We start from the raw sequence: 24,499 nt of genomic DNA on the forward strand, positions 1-24,499 counted from the left end.
ATGGAAGATTCGGACGAGGATCGTCTCCATCGTCCTCTTCCATATTATGTATGGAATCACTTGGAGTGTTTTTACTGCTCCCATGAACTGGGTTATTGTTGTCTTCATCGCTATTGTTGTCTTTGCTAGTCGACAAATTATTCAAGAAATAGTTGCTAGCCCAATCATTAGGGTCGCTGTTCATTTTGCCTATAATATTTATTTCAAACCCTAATATTATTTTCAACTAAAATCAATCTTATCTATACCAGCAAATGTCCCAATTTTATCTACATAATGAATTATTTCATCTAAAACTAAACATTACTACGTATACTATTAAAGTAATTCGAAAATTACATTTAAAAATTTAAAAAAAATACTGTTTTAATTAACATTAGACATGCTCAAAAAATCGAAAATATATAAAAAAGTTTTTTTTTTCTAAACCAGATAATAACATCATATTAAAAATAAATTACTCTATAATTCAAAAGTTACATTCTAAATAAAAGAAATGTAGAAAAATATAACGTAAAATATGCTCAAAGTATACCATAATTCATAATTCGAAAATATAAATTACTCCGAAATTCAAAAAAATGCATAAAAATAACATTAAACATGCTCAACTTATACCATAATTCGAAAATGTTAAAAACATACAAAAAATGGCGAAGCAAAATAATAACATTAGACATGCTCAAAATATACCAGAATCCGAAATTTAAAAAAAATACATACATAATTCAACATAAACATCATGAAATAACAAGAAAAAACATGTTGAAGATGACAATGTACTCCATAGCTCGAAATCAAACAAAAAAAAACCATTCAAACATAATTTATCATCACAATCATCAAGAACATTGAAAAAATTAAAAAAAATAAACAATAAACACTAACCTTTTAATAAGAAGATGAGATTTTAGAGTTGAAGATGAGTAGTAACCACAAAATGATGAGAATGAATTAAGAGAGAAAAGAAAATTAATAAAGAATGAGATTAATGGAGGAAAAGAAATTTAAAAGGTGAAGTACAAGGAATTGAAAATGAAGAAGTATGGAAAATGAAGAAATATGGAAAATGAGGATGGAGTCGTAGGAATTGAGGAATTAGGGCGATTCATCTGAAGTTGGCGACCACCAATGACAAGACTACTTTTCAGTATGGCGACGAGCAAAGTGGTCGCTGGTTGGTCGCTGACTGCAATGACAAGACCAGATAATTTGACTATTCAGCCTGGCGACCAGCTTGTTGGTCGCTAAATCGTTGCCCCGCCTCGGTAATGAAAACTTTGTGTGCTGCAGTGGGGAAAAAATCGGCTGGTGTAGTATTATTATTATTATTATTGCCGTTGTAATTATTATTATTATTATTAATATTATTATTATTATTATTATTATTATTATTATTATTATTATTATTATTATTATTATTATTATTATTATTTTACATTATTATTATTATTATTATTATTATTATTATTATTATTGTTATTATTATTATTATTATTATTATTATTATTATTATTATTATTATTATTATTATTGTTATTGTTATTGTTATTATTATTATTATTATTATTATTATTGTTAAAATCATTATTATTATTATTATTATTATTATTATTATTATTATTATTATTATTATTATTATTATTATTATCAATGTTTTTATTTATTATTAGTATTGTTATTATGATTATTGTTGATATATATATTTATTATTTTGTTGTTGTTGTTATCATTATTATTACTAGAAAATATTAATAATTCGGAATATTATAATTAAATTGTATTAAATGTTACAAAATATTAAATAATCCAAGGGCAGCTATTTGTTTTTTCCGTTTCGTAGAAGTTGTTTACCATCGTATTCTCTTCTGGTAACACTTCGTTCACAATACCACAAATATCGTCGTAACACCTCTCAGTGAGACGATGGTCTGTCTTCAGGTTTGTAAGTCGACCAATAATAGACATCTTGGTGTGATTTTAACAATCTTCATATAAAGGACTATTTACAGAATTTAACATTTCAAAGAACTGTTGACACTGTGGGTTTGGATATTCGTCAACGTGTACTGGTGGTTCATTATCTACTGACGCTACATTATACTATGAGGGAAGAAAGTGATGGTAATTGTTTGGAAACACACTAGCTACTGCATCATGCACCATTTGTGAGTATGGATTTGGATTGTTTGACGATTGCTCTCCGACTTCCGCTACAACATCATATGTTGTTCCTATCTCTGTGTTCTGATGATATTCCCACTCATAGTAATTTTCAACAAACCCCCTTCTCATTAGATGTTTTCTTATTTCATCTGGTTCCTTATAACAACAATTTTTACACTTTTTACAAGGACATCTAATCTCAAAACTCATGCTTTGTGTACGAGTAAATTCTAAAAACTCTTCCAACCCTCCCATAAATCTTAAACTAAACTTTCCATTTTTTCGTCGGTTGTACATCCAACTTTTTTCTTGCTTAGAACTCAGTTTTAACACCTAAATATAATATAATAACATAATTATTCAACTGATCAATAAAGTAAGTTAATGACAATAACAATATATATGATAATAATAATATAATTATTCGAATAAAAATTATTAAAGCAAACTAATGTCAATAAAAATAAAATATAAAATAATAAAAAATATAAAAAACTCAAGTAAATAACAATAGAAATTAAATAATAAGATTAAATCAAGTAAATATAAAACTCAAGTAAATAACAAAGGAAATAAAATATGTACTAATTACATAATAAAATTAAATCAAATTAATGACAATAGAAACTAAATATAAATAATAAAAATAAATAAAAATAACTCATATAAAGAGAAAAAACAAAAAACTCACTAACCTCTTCTAATTCTTTAGCTTCCAAAATATACGATGCACAACAATTCGCAGCTTATTTATAGAACACATGGCGACAACACGACGATTACAATCCCATCGCCACTTTTGAATTCAAATTCAAAAAGATGGCGACCAAAGGGCTACCAACAGAACTGTCGCCACATTTAAAAAAATATAAAACCATAAATAAAACCAAATGTGGCGACCAAGTGGCGACAAACAGCATCCGTCACCATGCATCAAAATAAAAATAAAAAAAATTTCGTCTTCCTTGGCGACGAAATGCCGACAGGATAGTTCGTCGCCATGTAGTAAAATAAAAAAACAGAAAAATGGCAGTTCGCGACTGCCTGGCGACGACCTTTCTCGTCGCCATAGTACTTTCTGCTTTTGCGACCAACTGTTCTCTCGCCTTTCCGTCGCCATGGGCGACGAACACTTCCCCTCGCTATTTTTCCATCGCTAATTCAGTTGTTTTTTGTAGTGGGTCAAGCAAAAAAATGAGTTAATCCTAACATGAAAAGGCTTTACACTAATCATACTATCTCTATTTTCAATTTTCCAACTTATGACGTTGTCCGTCTAGTTCGGGTACCAAAATGTTATATAATATAAGTTTGAAGGGATACACATGGGAGAGCTAATCCCAAGGTAACATCCGACCTAAGACGTTGTCCGTTTCATTCGGGTCGTCATAGGTAAAATATACATACCCCAATGGTGGCTCTTATTAGAGCCTCGACCTTAAAAACGAATAATATATTATCCCAACCCTATACGGGTGCTCAGGTTCCTCTATATAACCCTTACAGATACTAATACAACCATCCTCTTATTTGAGTTGTATTGTCCTTAAATGATATACAATATTAGACACTGAACAAAAAATTACTTACCAACATGAAATTGCATAACATGTATTGTCTAAGCATATACGTACCTTTATAGCACAAAAATGATAAAAATGAATATTCCTTTACATGCTACTAAAAAAGCTTTTGACTAAGAGTTTAATTTTCGATTTATATGAGTTTATTTTCGAAAAGAAATATCTTTTTTCTTTAATAATTCAAAAAAACAAATGAAAAGGGGTGACATTAATGGTTTGAAATTTAGAATCTAATATATGAGCAACAGATTAAGTTATCACATAATTTGTGTTTGGTGAAATTTAATTGTGAAATTTCTCAAATTTTATGCCATTAATCGATTTGATAACTTAGGGTATATGTATTTTATGTTTTTGGGCAAAAATACATTAAATTTAACAATCAAATTACTAAATTAATCAATGCAAACAAGAAAAAAAATCATAAAGTAATACTAAATCACTCCAATATCTAAATATTTTTGACTTTATAATTTGAATTTTACATGATTTTCGAGACAAAAAAATGAAATTAAAATTACTAATTCAAATCTATTTTTATTTATTAATTATATTTCACATATATAAAACTAGTTTTAATAATGTAATTTAAACCAAATTTGATCCATTTTAATAGCACAAAATAATCAATTACATGCATTTAAACTTTATGATCATATATAAATATACAAGGGGCTAACTGGTGTACCACTCTAGAAACTTATAAATGCTATTAGTAGAATCTTAATTAACTATTACTTAATATATATATAACCCAGAAAAACATGTATATTTATGAATCAAAAATTGAGTTAAGAATTCACAACCTTTAATGCGTAAGCTGTAAGGCAACGTAGGAATTGAGTAATATAAAATAATATCATATAAGAATCCTCTAATTAGTCTACTTAGATGTTGATCAATGGTGTTTCAGCACCAAGAAAACAATGAAAGAAGAAACATTTTTTTTCTGTCGGGTTTTCGATTTGACTACAAGGCCTATATATAACAAAAAGGTCAAACCTCAGATTCAAAAAACTCTTTTTCAAATAAACCATAATATTTGATTATTAAGATGATTGAGTATTTTCACCTTAACAATATTAACCTAGTCAAAATTTATCTATTATTAATTTTTTGTGGTCTTTTAGTATTATATATTTAAGTCTATTTGGTCTGTCATGGTATCATTTATTTAATTTATTTATTTAAATTATTTACGTCATATTACCTTATTGCCCCTTGACCTTTTGCATTGACTTTGACTTTTAGTCAACGGCCCTTTTTTTTGAATTTCCCACTCTCCCTCATTCTTTGGCTATCCTTCTTCTAAGGATGGTAACTTCCCACTTCCCCTTAGATGCATGGTAATCCTTCTTCCATGCGAACTAACTGCCCATGTCTCCCATGATCTCCAACTCCCCCTCTCTGATGTAACTTTCTCCTTGAGCATTATAAAAGGGACAGCCACCGGAGAGGAAGGGACATCGGAAATATCCTCTTAAATACCCTTATTCTCTACTTCTTTAGCCTACAAAAAATTCCAATAACATCCACCACAGCATCTTCTTGCATTCAGTTTATAATCACTTACTCCATATTCTCATATCCACGTTCTAACTTGAGCGTCGGAGGGGTTTTCCGGGAGATCACCCCCCGGACAAGGCTAACGTGTTGTTTTGCAGGAATTCAAGTTGCTTCCTTCCACGAGTAGCCGTTTCATACAACGCTTCCATTCACAGTGTTGTAAGTGTCATTTGCATTTCCTCGTTTCATTACCGAAACAGTTTGGCGCCGTCTGTGGGGAAAGGATAAAAAGTCATGGCTCCTAAGAAAAATCCGACTCAAACCGCCACCGTGCATAGCACAGATACAGACACTTCTGCAGGTCACGCTAATAATCAAGCCGTGACTCGCCGTGATCTGGACATGCTAGCGCGGAACCTCACGGCTGCTTTCTCTGAACAACTCCGTGCTGTCATAAATAATGCTCCTACTCAACAACGAGTATTAGAAGATATGACGGATCAAATAAAAAACTTGCGGGAACGAATCGAACCCCATCAGGAGATACCGAAGTCTCATGAATCTCAGGATGGGAACTCAAGGACGTCCCACTCTAGTAGACGCAATAAGAAGAGGCGGGAGAGATCTAGAACCTATCCGAGCCTCAGCAAAACAGATCTGCGAGATGGCGAATCTAAAACCGCCTCTCGAGACGTCCGCACCTTCCTAGAGAGCAAGAAACAAAAGACATCTAAAAGCGTCCAATCGTTGGTGGATAAAAGGAGGGAAGAAAGAAAGCAAGCCCAAGCCGCGGAATGAGGCCGGCAAAAGTAGCCTTTCTGGAAAACTTATACCCATAATCTCTTCATTGGCCCCGGAGATACTTAATACCCCCAGTAATGGGAAGATAAAGATTCCGAACATGGCGGCTTTCGATGGAACGTCCTGCCCGGAGGAACACCTGATGGCCTACAAAAACTTGATGTTGCTGTATACCAATGACCCGTCGTTGTGGTGCAAGTTCTTCCCGACTACTCTTACGGGAGTAGCGCTGACATGGTATACCTCCCTTCCAGGAGGAAGTATACACAACTTTGCCCAACTGGAAGAGAAGTTCCTGGGCCACTTTATAGCTTCTAGAAGGCAGGAGAAATCAAATTTCCATCTACTCAGCATCACGCAATTGGAAGGGGAGTCCATATCATCCTATCTAAAAAAGTTTCATGAGGCGGTGCTGGAGGTAACCGATTTGGAAGAGTCGGTTGCATTAAACGCCCTGATCAACGGAATGAAGGCCCAACGGCTGAAGTTCCAGTTGGTCGAAAGTCAAGTGAAGACATACGCGGAGGCCATGAAGCAATGCCAAAGCTATGTCACGGCCTCTGAAATATGTCAGGCCCATGATCTAAAAAACGGAGGTCTGATAAGAAGGACCCCATTGCCAATCACCCCTCAAGGAACAGAGAAGAACAGCCATCAAGGAGGGAAAGAAACTACATGCCGCGTCGTCAGGAACCCCGTCAGATATGGGGCCCCCACGACCCCGTCACGTATATGTTACTGAAGGGGAGCCCAGGACGAGGAATCTGTTAGATGGAGGCAATGAGCCGCTGTTCAACCGGAATAGGAAGGACATATTCTTCGCCATCAGAGATCAATTGCCAACTCCACCTCCTACGGCTACCCCCTCTGATAGGCGCAACTACAATCTGTAGTGTGATTACCACAAAGAGCATGGCCACACTTTGGCCCAATGCCGCGAACTCAAACGTATTCTCCACCAATTGGCGGACGAAGAAAAGTTGTCCAGGTTCATCAACCGAAAGGACTACAACACTAGAAAGGAAGTAGAAAGAAGGCCATGGAATCCAAGACGCACATCCCCCAAGAGGGATGAGGCCAGGCGCGAGAGTTCCAACACTCAAGGAACTATTAACATGATTTTCGGAGGATATACGGAAGAATATCCTACCATCCGCGCAGCGAGAGATAGCGTCCACACTCTACTAAAAGGGCCCCCGAAGGCCTCAACAAGTGGGCCGATCATGAAGTTTGATGCCACGACCTCCCAAACACCGCAACAACCTCACACGGACCCTCTGGTGGTCACCCTCAAAATCGGGCAAATGAAAGTCAAAAGGGTACTCGTGGATACCGGGAGCACGGCCGATCTCATAACTATGGAGTGCTTAAGAAAGATAAAGTTCAAAGAAAAGCACTTGCAACCCCTAGACAAGCCGCTGATTGGGTTTGAGGGAAGTCAAGTTATTCCACTAGGCACGATCATTCTCCCCGTGCGGGTGGGAGAAAGAAATGAGAGCAAAACCACGCCCATACGATTCACGGTGGTAAATCTCACCTTTCCCTACAACGCTATCATGGGGCTCCCGCTGATCAACAAAATCAAAGCCGCGATTTTTCCTCATTAACTCCTGCTACAATTCGAGAGGGATGATGGACAGGTAGGAATCCTCAAAGGGGATCAGGTGACGGCACGACAATGCCTTATCAACACCTTAAAACGAGGAACTTCCACCACCCCTCTAAAAGGGAAAGGGAATGGCAGTCACCTAGCGTCATGAGCGTGTATCTAGAGAGCCCCAACCCGCAAGAAAGGCCTCGCCCCGTAGAACGATACGAGGAAGTGGACATATTCGGAGAAAAACGCATCAAGATAGGCAAGGATCTCCCTGCCCCGATTAGGCAAGATATCGTTGCCACCCTTACAGAGTTCCGCGACATCTTCGCTTTTTCCACGGAAGAGATGTCTGGCATCCCTACAAACGTCATGTGCCATAAACTCGATATAAAACCAGGCTACAAACCCGTGAAGCAAAAGCTGTGACATCAGGGAAAAGAGCGGATAGAGGCCGCCCGAGAAGAAGTGGAGAAATTGCTAAGAGCGGAATTCATCAAAGAGTGCAAGTACTCTGACTGGCTCTTAAACGTCGTCCTCGTGAAAAAAGCAAACGGCAAGTGGAGGATGTGCGTTGACTTCACGGACCTGAATAAAGCCTGCCCTAAAGACGATTATCATCTTCCTAAGATCGATCGTCTGGTTGACTCCACGGCAGGCCACGCTCTACTGAGTTTCATGGATGCAAACGCCGGCTACCATCAGATCCCTTTGGCCATAGAAGACCAGCTACATACGGCCTTCATCACAAATGCCGGAGTATACTGTTACAAGGTTATGCCCTTCGGGCTAAAGAATGCTGGAGCTACCTACCAGAGGATGGTCAATAAGGTCTTCCAATCTCAAATAGGCCGAAATTTGGAAGTATACGTGGATGATATGATCACTAAAAGCAAACAAGCGTCCCAACGTGCCGCGGACTTACGCGAAACGTTTAACACCCTCCGGAAACATCAAATGAGACTCAACCCTGAAAAGTGCGTGTTTGGGGTCACCGGTGGGAAATGCCTTGGTTTCCTCGTTCACGAAAGAGGAATAGAAGTTAACCCTGATAAGATAAAGGCAATCCGGGACATGAAGTCCCCAAGATCTGTAAAAGAAGTTCAAAAGCTGACAGGATGCATAGCTGCCTTGGGGAGGTTTTTGTCCAAATCCGCTGATAGATGTTCACCCTTCTTCAAAACCCTTAAGCAGAGCAAGTTCGAATGGACAAAAGAAGCCGAGGAATCCTTCCAGCAGTTGAAACAGCATTTGTCTTCTTTGCCGAAACTAGTCTCGCCATACAACGGGGAGAAATTGGTCTTATATGTGTCAGTCTCCGAATACTCCTTGTCAAGAGTATTGATCGCCGAGAGAGAGAAGAAGCAATTCCCCATATACTATGTGAGTCATGCCTTTCGGGGATCTGAAGGAAACTACAGCGAAGTTGAAAAAGTCTTATTTGCAATTGTGATGGCGAGCAGAAAACTAAAACCTTACTTCCAATCCCATCAGATCGTCATCAGGTCCAGCCAACCCTTGAAAAAGATTCTGGAAGGAAAGAATAAATCCAGCCGCGTCAAGGATTGGGCTAATCAACTGGCGGATTTTGGCATCGAATACGAACCACGAACGGCGATCAAAGCACAAGCCTTGGCGGATTTCATCGCCGAAAGTACTGTCCCCCAACTTCTTGAACCTAATCCAGAATGGAAGTTGTATGTAGATGGGTCCTCAACGCAATCAGCAAGTGGGGCTGGTCTCCTCATTGTGTCTTCCGCTGGGGTCTGTATGGAAAGGGCGGTCAGATTCGAGTTCGCGGCATCCAACAATGAGGCCGAATACGAAGCATTACTGATGGGATTGAAAATCTGCTACGAAGCAGGAGCCAAAGTACTGTTCGCGTTTTCTGACTCCCAACTAATAGTTGGACAAGTTAATGGGGAATTTGAAGCCAAAGATGACAGCATGAAAATGTACTTACAGCAAGTAAATGAATCTGTTCAAAAATTCGACAAGTTCATGTTGATCCACATCCCAAGATCCCAAAATGCACAGGCCGATTCTCTGGCGAAACTCGCCAGCTCAGCAGAAACATCCGCGGCTCGTGACATTATCTAGGAAGTGCTTCCAAACCCCAGTATCAACCATATGGTCAACACCATTGACAGGTCAGAAACGTGGATGGAACCCTACATCGAATTTTTGCAAAACCAGACGCTTCCCCAGGATGAAAATCAAGCAAAAGTGTTCCAAAAAAAGGCTAGATGGTTCGAACTCTACGAGGGAACACTCTACAAAAAGTCATATACTCATCCCCTCTTAAAATGTGTCTCCCTTGAAGAAGGAAATTACATCCTTCGCGAGATACACGAAGGCGGATGCGGTATACATCAGGGTGTACGAACTGTCATTGGAAAAGTACTCCGAAGCGGATATTATTGGCCTTCACTGCGTGAAGACGCGGAAAAGTTGATCAAACGATGTCCCGAATGTCAGTACCACTCAAAGATAGGAAGGAAGCCCTCAAATTTCTTGACCGTCATGCAAGCTGTTCTGCCTTTCGACAAGTGGGGCATGGATCTCCTTGGCCCCTTTCCCCCCGCAAAAGGGCAACGGAAGTTTATCATTGTGGCCATTGATTATTTCACCAAGTACGTAGAAGCAGAAGCCCTTAGCTCAATCACAGACAAGCAAGTCTGTCAGTTTATATGGCGAAATATCATCACAAGATACGGTATTCCTCGTGTGATCATCACAGACAATGGGAGACAGTTTATGAGTACAAACACAACACAATACTGTGATAAGTTTAGTATTCAAATTCGTTTCAGCTCCGTATCTCGGCCACATACCAATGGGCAAGTCGAATCAGCAAACAAAGAGATCCTAAACGGTATCAAGAAGAAGATAGAAGGACTTAAGGGTACTTGGGATGAAGAACTACCCGGAATCCTGTGGGCAAGTCGAACAACCGTCAAAGAAGCAACGGGGCATACCCCATTCTCTCTGGTATACGGATCTGAAGCAGTGCTTCCAGTAGAGATAGGCATACCCTCCACAAGGGTCACCTACTACTCACACGACGAGAACGAACAGAGGAAAAGGGAGAACCTAGATCTGCTTCCAGAAACACGGGGGAACGTATTATTAAGGTCCATGGCCCAAAAGCAAAAAATGACTCGCAGCTTCAACCGGCTCGTCAAAACCAAACATATTCATGTGGGGGACTATGTCCTACGCAAAGTCGAGGCCACAGGGAAGATAGTAGAGAAAGGAAAGCTTGGAGCCAACTAAGATGGTCCGTTCAAAATCGTCCGTATCATCAAGCCTGGAACTTTTGAACTAGAAGACATGAAGGGAAAGAAGCTACCCCGCCCGTGGAATGGAGATCATTTGAAAAAGTACTTCATTTAAATAAGATTCGCAAGAGGCCAGTCTGATCATTAATGTCATCACAAGATCATCCCGCGGCATTATCACATTATCCAGAATCAGTTGTATTTCATCCCGCGGCATGAGTCGCGTTGTCATTACATTCAATAATAATCGAGATTTCATTTTTCTAATTTATGCGGCTCAAAAAACTATTCAGTTATATTCTACTTCCGGTAATATTGCAAATCTTACAAAATTCAGTTACATCGACAAGTCGGACCCCCAGTTTGGGGTCCCTAAATTCAAAAATATTCTAAGATGCTTCCCAACCGGGACATCGATAAGTCGGACCCCCAGTTTGGGGTCCCTAAGTTCAAAAATATTCTAAGATGCTTCCCAACCGGGACATCGATAAGTCGGACCCCCAGTTTGGGGTCCCTAAGCTCAAAAATATTCTAAGTTATTCACAAAGATGTTTCCCAACCGGAACATCAATAAGTCGGACCCCCAGTTTGGGGTCCCTAAGTTCAAAAATATTCTAAGTTATTCACAAAGATGTTTCCCAATCGGGACATTGACAAGTCGGAGCCCCAGTTTAGGGTACCTAAGTTCAAAAATATTCTAAGTTATTTTCACTAAGATGTTTCCCAACCGGGACGTCGACAAGTCGGACCTCCAGATTGGGGTCTCAAACTTCAAAATTATTCTAAGTTATTTGCTAAAAATTTCCCGACCGGGACATCGACAAGTCGGACTCACAGATTGGGGTCCCAAGTTCAAAATCATTCCAAATAAATACCTAGCTGAATGTTTCTTATCCGCAACGTCGACAAGTCGGACCCTCTGTTAAGGGTCCTGAAGTTCAAACATCAGACTAAGCAAATTTTCAAAATCATCCAGCCGTGACATCGATAAGTCGGACCCTTAAATTGGTTCCAAGGTCGAAGTTGTCAAATCTACCCAAGTAAATATCTTTTAGCCGTGACATCAAGTAAAAATTATTTCTCGTCTACTGATGGGAAAAAGCCGCGACCAATAAAAGAAAATTTGAAATATTTAAACAACAATACGGCATCAAGATCAACGTACAAATTGATTATATTCAAGGTTACAAAAGTTAATATTACAAAATTTATATTACAAAAATCAGAGATCATCCAAGAAGGCGTCTACATCTCCCTCCGGATCTTGAGGGGGGGACCCGGCGACTCCCTCGCCAAGGCTCGAAGTGAAGCTTATGAATTCTTCAACATCGAACGGCTCCATTCCGATCTCGGATAAGTCCCTGGATAAGCCTTGGAGGTTTTTGCCCTCGTCGATCAGCAGATTGGATAAGTCTAAACACAAACTCTCCAGCTTAGAAAGCGCCAAGTTCTCGGAGACGTCCGAGGCAGAGGGAGGAGAGAGAGAGAGTTTGTCCAAATCAAGACATAAGGCCTCCTTTTCAGCAGCAGGGTCCACTCTCTCCGACCACTCCCTAGCCTCTTCCGCGTCCCAATGGGGGTCCACCAGCACCGCTGACTCCCGATCCAAAATCGGAGCTAGGTTAGCCAAAGCTTCGTTCCCCTTCTCATTGGCCTTCTCAAGGAGGGAATCAAAGTCGACGCCTAACTCCGCGGCAGCCAGGCGGAATCTTTCACCGCTTATCATGGTACCGGCTCCCACCATTTCCGTGGTTAGCGCCCCCACGAAACTTGACGCCTCCGGCTCATCCGAGGACAACCAATCCCTTACCATTCGCGACTTCCTACCCAAGCAAAGCTTGTATATTCTTGCCGCGGAAAGCAAGGTTTGGAACTTATCCGAATCATCGGACACCTGACGCAGAAGTGACTGGTTTTGTCGCACCAGCTTAGCATGAACTTCCGTCAGGTGCCGATCTCATGGCCAAGGGTGGCCGACATATTTGACGCCGTGTCCAAGTTAGCCACGGTCCCCTCAAGCTGCTTCCTGGCCCTATCTCGCCATTCTTCTGTGCTAACTAAGCGCTCTTTTAATTCAACACACTTAGCCAGCTTCTCCTTCAAAGCAGGCAGCTCCTTAAGATCCGCCCTCAGCCTCTTCAGCTCCTCCTCTTGTTCGCGGCAGTGAGAAATGAGGGCCGCCAGGGTTTCTCTGTCCGCGGCACTCTGACGGCAAAGGTTCAATTCAAACGATAGCCTTAAGTATGTCTGCAAAAGAGAATAAGGTCAAATAGATCATCCGGCAATCTCATTCAAACAGACTGAAAAACTAACATCGTACCTCAGCCGCCGAGGCCTGGAGTTGGCGAACCCTGTCGACAGGAGGCAGGGAGTCCAGATGGTCGACGTCCTTCCGGCTGATCAGATGGGACGTCGCCCGATTGAAACGGGTAATCATACCCTTGTGCCCCAATTCATTGAAGAGGGTATCGGGTTGGAAGGGTATGACCTCCCTACGACGATACACCTCCTCTATCCGCGGCTCTGGGGCCGCAGATGACTCCCCGACCGTCTCCTTGCCTTTAGGGGAGATGGGGGCCTCGGCCGGGGGAGTCGACGTCTCCTCTCCCGCCGACCTCGCATGCAGAGGTACGGCGGTGTGTATGGTATCAAGGGAGGCCTTCTTTGCCGCGCTCTCCGCGTGGGAAGGAGAGTCTCTTTTTCTCTTCCTTTCCTTCCCACTCTTCTTTTTCCTTTATTCCCTCTTCTTAGAGGGGATTACCCTCTAGGAGTCATCGGGAATGTGTACTCTCCTCCTCTCCTCGAGGAGGCGGAGAGCCTCCTCCTCGCCGGGTACCTCATCCAGCCCTTTCTCTACCGTTGCCGAGTCCTACAAAAGAAAAAGTTAGAAGGAATCAAAGCAACCTCTCAGTTCGAAAAATGTGTGAAGTTATACCTTTGGAGGAAGAGGTAGAGGCTTATCCGCGGGCCGTTGGATGGCCCCCTGAGCAAGTCTCATAACACTAAATTTCTTCATTAGATTTGGACTTTTCGCTCGAAGATTTTCCTTGGCTATCCCTGCAAAACCAAGAGTTAGAATCAGGTAAACATACCATAGAAAAGAGAAGGAAGAAATCTGACAACTCTTACTCCGGTCGATAGCCAAGCTGATGCCGAATGCTGAGAGGAGGTTCTCATTCTCCAACTCAGGACGACCTGGTATCCAGTTGAGTTGGACGTTCATGGGTTTCCTTCCCAATTGAACGTCCATCTTCGCGTATTCAATGATCACCGCGTCACTAAAAGAACACTGCGGGATCCCATTATTAAAACCCGAAAGGTTGGGTTTGATGTCGAAGGAGGTCTTAACATTCCATCCTCCCGAATTGTATAGGTAGGCGAACTTCGTCCTATACCCCTTTTGGTTATCGGGGAGGTCGTGGACTATCTTCAGTCCACGACGGTGGGTGAAAGTTATCCAGCCACAGCCGTATGATTGAGAGTTACATAGGCGGGCTCTAAATATATATCTATAGGCGGTGAGTGTAGGTGGCACGGCCAAAACTTTACACAAGATCAAAAATGCCACCATACAACCCCAGGCGTTTGGGTATAACTCGGGCACTGAAACGTTCAAAAACTCTAACACCTCTCTAAAAAACGGGTGAAGAGGAAACCTAAGTCCTAATTCAAAGGAGGGAAATTATACGGCTATACAGTGTGGGGAAGGAAATCTAACAGTGTCATAATTCCCCGGGGTAATAATATTTATGTTGTCTTTCAAACCCCATTTTTGAGAGATGGCTTCCCGACGCTTGTCTAGGTCTCTCTTGGTTTGTAAATCTATGAAATAATTAAGGGGACCGCCGTTGGGGATGTAGAATGGAGGAGGAACTGGCGCTGCGCTCTCCCTTCCAGAAGACTCATCTCCAGCTTTTATTGGTTCATAATGGGGGGTGATTCTCACTGAACTACTTTCGTCCGAATCATTCATTAATAACCCCTCTTTATTAAGGCGTCTATAGGCTACCATGGGAATTCCTGTCGGGATGTCCGAGTTAATGTCGAAGTTAGCTATTATCTCATGAGTAGCCGCGACATCCATATTTATGATAATCGAAAAATAGTAGGCGAAACTTGTGATTTGGGGCTAATTTCATAAAATTAATTCAAAACTAAATATTCAAGAATGCGAAGAACAATTTGAAGAACAATTTGAAGATTAGTGAGAAGAAATTCAAGAAATTTGAGGGAAGATTTGAATACCTTGAAAATATATTGAAGATATGTCAGAAATTTGATGAAGTTCTGTCAGAGTTCTTGAAGATCTTCGAGAGGATTGTCAGAAGTTTGAACAAGGATTGAAGATTCTCAAAGCGTCTCTCTCTACTTTCTCTTTCTAGGAATATGAAGAATTGAGGGAATTGTTGTGTTAGGTGAAGAAGGATTTGTTCCAACAACCCTATTTATTGCAGCAATAAATGCTGAAAACATCGAATTTAGACCTCTTTTGAACGAAAGGAGGTGTCCAAAACATAAACCGGGGAGTCGATAAGTCGGACCCCCAATAAGAGGACAAACGTCAAAAATTTGTCTAAGTATTTTTACATGACGTCCGAGAAGTCGATTAGTCGGACCCCCCATGAAGGGAAGTATCGAAAATATTTTCCAAGTATCAAATCTTGGTTATGACCGTGTATTCGATAAGTCGGACTATCAAGATGGGGTAAAATGGCATTAGTTTTAAAGTTATAAAAATTCTGTTAAAGCCGTAGGTTCGAAAACTCGGACTCTGAATTACACTCCAGAATCGATAAGTCGGACCCCCAAATGGTCCCAGTTAGGGTGAAAAAGTTCTAAGTATGGGAGAGATGCTTCCGTATTTTTAGTATCATCCGTGATATAGAGTTACAAAATCTTTCCGCGACTTTAAAGGAAAAAGGGGGCATGTTAGAACAAGGAAATTCAAAACGATTTCAAGCTTTAAATTCCCCGCCACATCCATAAGTCGGACCCCCTTAAGTACCTCAGTAAAGAATAAAAATCAAGTATATATTCAAGCCGTGTCTTCCATACATATGGCTCATTTAACTAGTGGGTCAGCTCAATTATGCCGCGGTATCATGTTTTCCCTCTATTCTCCGGCTCGAAGCATTGATGAAAAGGAAGGTAGATCAGATCAAACCAGCATCCTGTCTGTAGGGTCTATAAGTCGGACTCGCCTTGATGGTGTTCTCGTTCAAAGATATCCAGGTCTTTGGAGGTCCGTGCGGTCGATAAGTCGGACCCTCCTTGGGGGCTATCTTATTCAAAAATATTCTAAGTATTGAGACTTCCGCGACATCAATAGGGCATGTATCCGGGTCCGATTCCTACATCTATTCTTCCGCTGATAAATAAAAAGGGGCAGCCAAATATATTCCGCGGCTTGCTGGAAGCCGCGGCTTTGATGGTGTTAATCATTTTTCCTTTCTTTGAAGCATCTCTTGCGGTTATTTTGAAAAGGCTATAACTTCTCCGTTACAACTCGGAATTCGGCATATGAGTAGTCGATTTGAAGCTTGCAAATCCAATTTTTGGGATCTTCCCGAGAATTTGCCGATTGACGGTTACTATTTCCACACGAAGAAAGATTCTTCGATTCATCAAGATTGTCTTTCTCATATCATTCTTCGCGCGTGGGGCTAACTGTCATGGTATCATTTATTTAATTTATTTATTTAAATTATTTACGTCATATTACCTTATTGCCCCTTGACCTTTTGCATTGACTTTTACTTTCAGTCAACGGCCCTTTTTTCTGAATTTCCCACTCTCCCTCATTCTTTGGCTATCCTTCTTCTAAGGACGGTAACTTCCCACTTCCCCTTAAATGCATGGTAATCCTTCTTCCATGCGAACTAACTGCCCATGTCTCCCATGATCTCCAACTCCCCCTCTCTGATGTAACTTTCTCCTTGAGCATTATAAAAGGGACAGCCACCGGAGAGGAAGGGACATCGGAAATATCCTCTTAAGTACCCTTATTCTCTACTTCTTTAGCCTACAAAAAATTCCAATAACACCCACCACAGCATCTTCTTGCATTCAGTTTATAATCACTTACTCCATATTCTCATATCCACGTTCTAACTTGAGCGTCGGAGGGGTTTTCCGGGAGATCACCCCCCGGACAAGGCTAACGTGTTGTTTCACAGGAATTCAAGTCGCTTCCTTCCACGAGTAGCCGTTTCATACAACGCTTCCATTCACAGTGTTGTAAGTGTCATTTGCATTTCCTCATTTCATTACCGAAACATGGTCTAATCTTATTAGTTTGAAAAAGTATGTTATTCTCTCTCTAGCAACATCTATATATACAACTTATATCTCTATATTAGTCTTGTATGAATTTATTATGTACTGTTATATTGATCCTCAGACATTGTTTTTTAGGGTTGTATCGGTATGGTTGGCAACTATCATAAGTTTTGACTGAATATTCTTGCTTTGAAAGATGAAGAAAAAATATTAGCCGAGTTGTACGAAGGGTGTAGTGGTGATGGTTTAAATATTTGAATTTTTGTGAGCAACAAAATTTTTAGATGGGTATTGTTGGGGTCTTCAAATCCTAATACAACATTGATTTTCGTGGTTTGTGGTTGCGAAAGAGGATTATTTGGGGCAAGTATGTTATGTGATTCTAAAATGCATATGGCGTTAGGCTTGGCTTTTTGATGTGTAAAACACGGGTCGTGCTGAGGTAGGTTTTGGTAAAATGTATTGGCATTGGTGGGCTAGTTGCTAGTTTTATCTTTTTTGAAAAGATAGGAGTGTGCTCGACAAAGATTGGGTTGCTGAGTCCGGATTGAACTTTTGAAAATCATTGTCTATTTTGGTTGAGTTGGTTTTTTGATATGGTATCAGAAGCCAGTGTGACATGACGTCCTGGGTTCGAATCTCAACCACCCCTCATTTTAAGTGGAATAGACGGCGCATATGCGCATCCACACTTCTAGCCTAATGGGCTCTCGTGTGAGGGGGCGTGTTACAGTATATAACATATCTTGGTGCCTCAACAATAAGCTTAAATTTTTTGTTGAGTTGGTTCCTTGACAGAGGTAGTGTTGATGATAGTGCAAGTGGCTAGGATTAGGCACTACAAAAGCAATCAACTCCTCAAATTTTTGATAGAAGTTTTGGGTGCACATGAAATTTGTATTGGATTCAAAATAATATTCATATAATTAAAAATGATTAAGTACATTTTGTGGGATATGTATTTCTCATCTATACATACTAACACTCTAATTATATGAGCTCCTTACTTTTTTTGTGAGAACACTTAGAAGCATTTCATGTAATATTTATAAACTTGCTTGGTGGGTGAATGTGTTGCCAACTTTTTCTAGTTCCTTTCATTTACAATTTTTCTATATAGGTCTTATTTTATCTAGATTTTTTACATTATCTTCCAAGACTCCTAATATGAAAAATCTTGTACCCAAAATCTTGATTGATTTTTGATGTACATGACACCAACACTTATCGATCTTTTTACTTGTTTTTGTTGTCTTTGGCGCCCATGTCACCAACATACACTAGGTTTCAAATATCTTCTTCTTGTTGGTATCCGGTCACTAGTTTTTAAATGTCGTAGGTAGGGGTAAACACCGATACAAACCCGGACCGGTACTAATTGGATCGAATTTTAAATTTTTGAGACCCGGAGACCAGACCTATTTCAACTGGTCTGGTTCTGGTCCAACCCTGAAACTACTAGTCCGATCCGGGTTTGGACTGGTTAACTCAATATTGAAATTCTATGAAAATATTTATCGTGAATTAATATTTTCATACCAATTACCATCCTACATTTTAAAAAATTATTCATTAATTTAAATTTCATGAAATTTTAAAGAAATAATAAATATTAGCTAACTCAAATCCGTGAATGAAGTTAAACAAATATATTAAAGAAATAATTAAAAAACATATTAACCAAATTTACATTTTAAAGATATGTAAAATTTTAAATCCCAATACCTTTCAAATACTAGTATTAGATTAACAAATAGAAGTACTGAGATTAAAAGAATATGAAGAAGCCTAACAAGCAGAAGCATGCAACAACCTTAGGGAAAAAACACTATATCAACAGGTCTGACCCTAAATTTTCCGGGTTAGGATCGGATTGGATCGGAGCTCGGATTTCATAATTTTTAAGGATCGGACCTGATGCTTCCGGTCCGAGCCAATTTTGGTCCGAGTTCAACCGGTTCGGGTCTAAATCGCTGTTCTAGTCTAATTTTGCACACCCCTAGTCGTAGGTACTCATGTTATCCACCATTCTCCAAAATTCATTCTCCAATTTTTATTTTTTTTTGTATCTCTAATATTTAGCTTCTTTTATATTTATCTTCACAAACTTCTCCATATTTTTCCTTAATTTTCTAATTTTCTCTTTATTTCCTCTAGTAAATCCTCATGTCACTAACTTTCATATTCCCATACATCTTACTTTCTCAGCTTTCTTTTTCTTTCTTTTAATTTCTCCATATTCTCCCGTTAATGCTCATGTCATTGCTTGTTCTCAAAGATTCTTATATTTCTTCAATTGAACAAAAACTGTTTGTCATTTTTTATGTTTGTGCTCAAGTCATTAGCACTGTAGTTTTCATATTTGTGTTAGTGTTCATGCCACTAACCTGCTAACATTCTTTATTTTAGTTTTAGTTTTGTTTTTTTAATGCTCTTGTAACCAACATTCTTTATGAGTTTTTATTTTGTTGTAAATCTTTTCAATTATAGCTTTTCTGTATAAGTCATTTATTTTAAGGATATTCTCTTTGATAGCACTTAGCCTTCAAGAAACACAAGTGATGCAATTCTTAAAAAATTCACAATGTAACATCTTAGTATTATACTTAAATGATCATTAATATTATTACTTAAAATTAAATTTTTTTAATTAAATTGGTTTAAGAAGTAATATTAAATTACTGAAGTACCCTCATTCATCCTCATTATCATTCATCCTTTTCAATTGCATCCTTTTCACTCATGTCCTTCCTTAAGTTTTTAAAGGTGATAGCAAACTATAAATTCTATTCATCCTTTCTTTTCTTCCTCATTTTTACTGTTTATGGCAAACAATGCTAAACTCAAGGCTTCCATTCTTTGTTGTTGGAATACCTCTATTCAAAAGTCATCTTAATCGCTTCCTTCTAGCTAAAGTGTTTTACACTCTCAGTAAAGTGTTATAATACCAATTTAGAAATCTATCATTTTAATTTCATTGTCAAAACAAATTCGTAAATGCAAATTAAACAGAAAACAAAGTGTAAATTGTTAGAGTATATAATATATTTTGAGGCCTCAATTAAAAGCTTAAGCCGATGGTTGATGCCCTAGGATATATTATATACTCTAACATAAATATTTATTGATTGATTACCAAAATTAGAAGCTTTTAAATTGGTTAAAATTCAACCAAACATACCCTTTAATCATATTGATATTCAAATAATCATGAAAAGTGGAAACGATTCATCAAATCAAATTAGTTAAAGAAAAAAAAAAACAAGAACCTGTTGAGAATCACCAAGATCAGTTCTTTCCTTTCGACCATGTTTCTTCGAAAGCTAAAGATATAAATTTCAAAAAAAAAAAAGTTACTCTTTAACATCAAAACAAAATCTCAAAAATAAACGAACATTCAAAAAAGAAAGAAACATCTAATTTTAAGAATTAACAACTTTGCATTTGCTTATTTTTCAATTGTATCCAAGGGTTCTGAATTGAATTATCTAGGGGGTTTGAGAATTAAAGTGTTAGCTCACCTTTAGAACCGCACAACAATGGAGGAACAGTGAAGGAGTTCAATTGATGAGGATGAATGAAAATGAAATGAATAAGGGTACTTCAGTAATTTAACCTTACTTCTTAAATCAATTTAACGGAAAAACATCTATTGTTAAGTAATCATGTTACTGCTCATTTATGTATAACCGTATGATGTTACACTGTGAAAATTTATTTCAAGAATTGCTACCATTGACTTTTTTAAAAGCTAATTGTTACCGTATAGAATATTCATTTCGTTAAAGATATCAAAAATATTTATCATACTTCTTATTGTGGTCCTGCGATACTTTCTTCGACTTCTCCAAAATAATTACAAATGTTTAAATATACATAATGCGTAGTATATTTATATTTTTGTAGGACATATATTCTTCACCTACATATACTAACACTCTAATTTTATGCGCTCATGTCTCACTAATTTCTTATTTTTGTGAACACTCACAACCCTACTTTTTTGTGAGCACACTTCCTTACAAGCATTTTAAGGTGTTTTTATAAACTTGGTTGGTGAGTGCATGTGTTGTCAACTTTTTTTCATTTGTTTCGTCTAAAATTCTCTAGATAACTCATATTTAATGTATTTTCTAGATTTGTTTTCTAGATTATCTTACAACACTTTTCTTTTTCTTACACTTATGTCTCAATATTTCCATTTTCTCATCACAACATTCGCACAATCCTTGCCCCCAGTTTTCATACAATTCTTCTATGGAGAAAGATTTGAATGAATGTATAACATCATACCTTACAAGTCACAACCATATCTAGCTTTTGTAAAGGCGGAATTTCAGCACCTAAGTCCCGAAAAAGTTATATGTTGGATCCACCTCATAAACTTCCATCTTCAGTGCCATTTTATATAGGTTGCATATGTTGGTGGTGCCGCTCCTGTCGAAGATGCGCTGCTCCAATGCTAATGTAATGCTTTTGGTGTTAATCATGGTGGTAGGATAATGGTTTATGGGTGTTTATAGGTGATGGACGTGGCTTTGGAGTGATGACAACGTATGAGTTTGAAAAAAAGCCATGTAAAAATGAACAAAAACAGAACATGGAAATTAGGAAGAATGTAATAATATTATATTGGGTAAATGAACAAATATCCAGACTAGTGAGCTATTCTAGTGATTTCAGCGCTCCCTAATGTAAACACATTCTTGGAAATGCAAAAGCATAATTATATTCTTCCGCCTCCCCTTTCTTATATCACAAAAACATGGATGAGACAATCTCATTATTAGACTGTCAATTTGGGTCAGCCCAATTCGCGTATGTAACAGCCCCACATGTTTTCCCTCATTTTTTCCATTTTCTAGGCATTTATCAATTTTTACCTTAAATATATCAATTTATACCTTAAGAGTATCAATGTCAACTTAAAGTAAACCTTAAATAGATCAATTAAAATAAAAAATTTCAATTTTGACATAGAATTGATAAGGTTCGACGGTAAACTGATGAATGTCTACCTAAATATGATTTTTTTCACAATTTCGGAATAGAGGTAATATAATGGTATTGTTCTATGGCTGAATCTCAAATAACAAATGAATGGTAAAACACCATCAATAATAGTGTTAAAACATTGCTCATTATAAGTATTCTTATTCGATGCAACCTGATGGTTCTAATGGAATAATGTAATAAGAGTACTTGTACTCTTTAATTATCGATCAATAATAGTGGTAATGCTCTTCTCCCAACAAATTGTAGTTTATAATGGACTTTGAAATAAAATTGTAGGTGTAATGTTTGCTAACCCTGAATGTGAAGGTGGAAGAAGTGTCGATTTTTAATTATGTTTGCCAATTGATTCAATGAATGCTCTTGAAAATGACCAAGAGTTCATAACTTCTAAAAAATTTCAATTTTGATCAAAGAATGATCAATTCAAAACTTTGATTAATTACGATCAGTTATAAATTATAAAAAAAATTCAATTTTAACCTTAAATATATCAATTATGACCTTAAATAGATCGAGTATTGCGCATATTGAGAAAAAAATTATAATTGGAGTGATTAAGCTATTCATCTCATACTGAGGCCGTCTCGTGCTGTTCTTATATGTACATGATATTGAATTAATTTTCCCCTCTCCTTTGTTATATACACATGAAATTGATTGACTTCCTAGCAAGAAATCATCATCATCATCATCCTACCCAGTGTATCCCGCTAATAGAAAAACTATGAATAGGGTCTGAAGAGGAAAGGACGGCGGCAACTCATTCTCATAAAGGAGAGCGCGACCAAAGGAGGCACCCGGCTCGAGAAAGATAAGGAGACATGATTACATGGGAAAGATAAATTAAATGCATATAAATAAAATAACAAACTAAAATACTGATTTGAGACACTTTATTCTCAATTGTCAATATCTCTTTCCATCGGTGAGTGATTCCAATTCAAGACTCCTTGATGTTACATAGTCGTATTCTTCAGTCCTTGAAACGATTGGAAGATTCATGTTTGGCTTCAATGTTGTAGACTAAACAACTTGTAATGTAAAGAAAATGCTTTTAAAACATACTATTAAAATTTAATACACTAAACTAAATGTTCCATTGATTTTCTAGATGAACAGAAGTTGTTTAAGCTTACTGAAAAACCGCTATTAGTTCTAGATAAACCCAAACTATATTGATTAAGAGCTAGAGTAAAAGAACAGGCCATCAATAGTTAACCAAAGTCCATAGCTCAAAAGAACAAGTGTTTGTATTCCCCATTAGCAAGCTGGCATAGCTCATTATAGTTCTGTGCATCTGTAACAAACCCAAAAAAGAAATCAAAATGAGAAACATTTTCGATTCAAGTCATGCCAAGCATTCAAAGTACATATTGCTATGGCCAAAATTATGAAAGGATAAAATTATGTGTATAGTAACCAATGAAAGATATACTTCGTTTGCCGTATGGATTGACAAGAAGAAAGAAAATATTGTATTTGCATAAGTTGAGGTCAGCATACCAAAATTATCACCAAAGTTGGTCAATATCTCAGCATGAACAGATTGGTTACTGTCTGCTATACTAATAGCCTCAACATATGTGGTAAGTCGCTGAGTTGGTTGTGAGTTCTTAATGATAACCTGTTGATTATAAGTTGATTTTCCGATTACAACTATGCGAACATTCCGCCCAATAAACATATGAAGCAATTCCCCATTGACAAAAATTGCAGGACTTAAGGTATCCATATTCTATAAACGCATGACTTGAGGTATCCAAATATAGAGAAGTAGACATAATGGATCAACAATGCAAGTAACGAGTACATATTTCTCTAGATTACAACCCAAAGTTAGTATAAAATTTTCTGTATATAAATTAATAACACTTCTTCGCTTTTAGTAATATATAATGGGGCAATGGGGTAAACCTCAAATTATATGCAAAAACTGCAATTAATTCTATGTTAACTAGCTTGACATTCTCTCAGCGTGATAGCTCAGATATAGAGATTGTTAAATTTCAAGGACTAATCAAACTAGCAAGAAAAATTCAAGTCTCCAACCATACTATAGCTGCCAAGAATATTCTTTATAGCAGGGGAAAACCATCTTCCTACCTAATACACTTGAAAGAACATCATATCTGATTCATTACCCCAAAAAAGATGGTCATTTTGGGAATATGAATGTTTCAAAACATTGTTAAATCTTCCTGCAATAGAGTTAAAATATTTGGTTTTCCTGATATATACATCATATGAATAATAACTAAAAGTCTCTTTGACTA

The 24,499-nt window shown here is 38.0% G+C and overlaps 1 protein-coding gene across 1 annotated transcript; it reads right to left on the minus strand.

The window, feature by feature from the left end:
- Nucleotides 1-23,458: 23,458 nt before the first annotated feature.
- LOC130801091 (replication protein A 14 kDa subunit B-like) lies at nucleotides 23,459-23,958 on the minus strand. The gene is made up of 2 exons (XM_057664851.1): nucleotides 23,730-23,958; nucleotides 23,459-23,523 (listed from the first exon to the last, which is right to left on the minus strand). Exons 1-2 carry the CDS (start codon nucleotides 23,956-23,958, stop codon nucleotides 23,459-23,461), a joined length of 294 nt encoding a protein of 97 aa, XP_057520834.1.
- Between the last annotated feature and the right edge of the window lie 541 nt (nucleotides 23,959-24,499).

Source organism: Amaranthus tricolor, chromosome 15, assembly GCF_026212465.1.
Source record: "Amaranthus tricolor cultivar Red isolate AtriRed21 chromosome 15, ASM2621246v1, whole genome shotgun sequence".
NCBI classification, from domain to species: Eukaryota; Viridiplantae; Streptophyta; class Magnoliopsida; order Caryophyllales; family Amaranthaceae; genus Amaranthus; species Amaranthus tricolor.

Bases quoted from the DNA above. Each gene is read 5' to 3' on its own strand.
- LOC130801091 (XM_057664851.1), bottom strand. From the start codon at position 23,958: ATGGATACCTTAAGTCCTGCAATTTTTGTCAATGGGGAATTGCTTCAT. The intron at 23,524-23,729 runs GTATGCTGACCT...GGTTTGTTACAG, and splicing joins CAACTTTGGTGATAATTTTG to ATGCACAGAACTATAATGAG.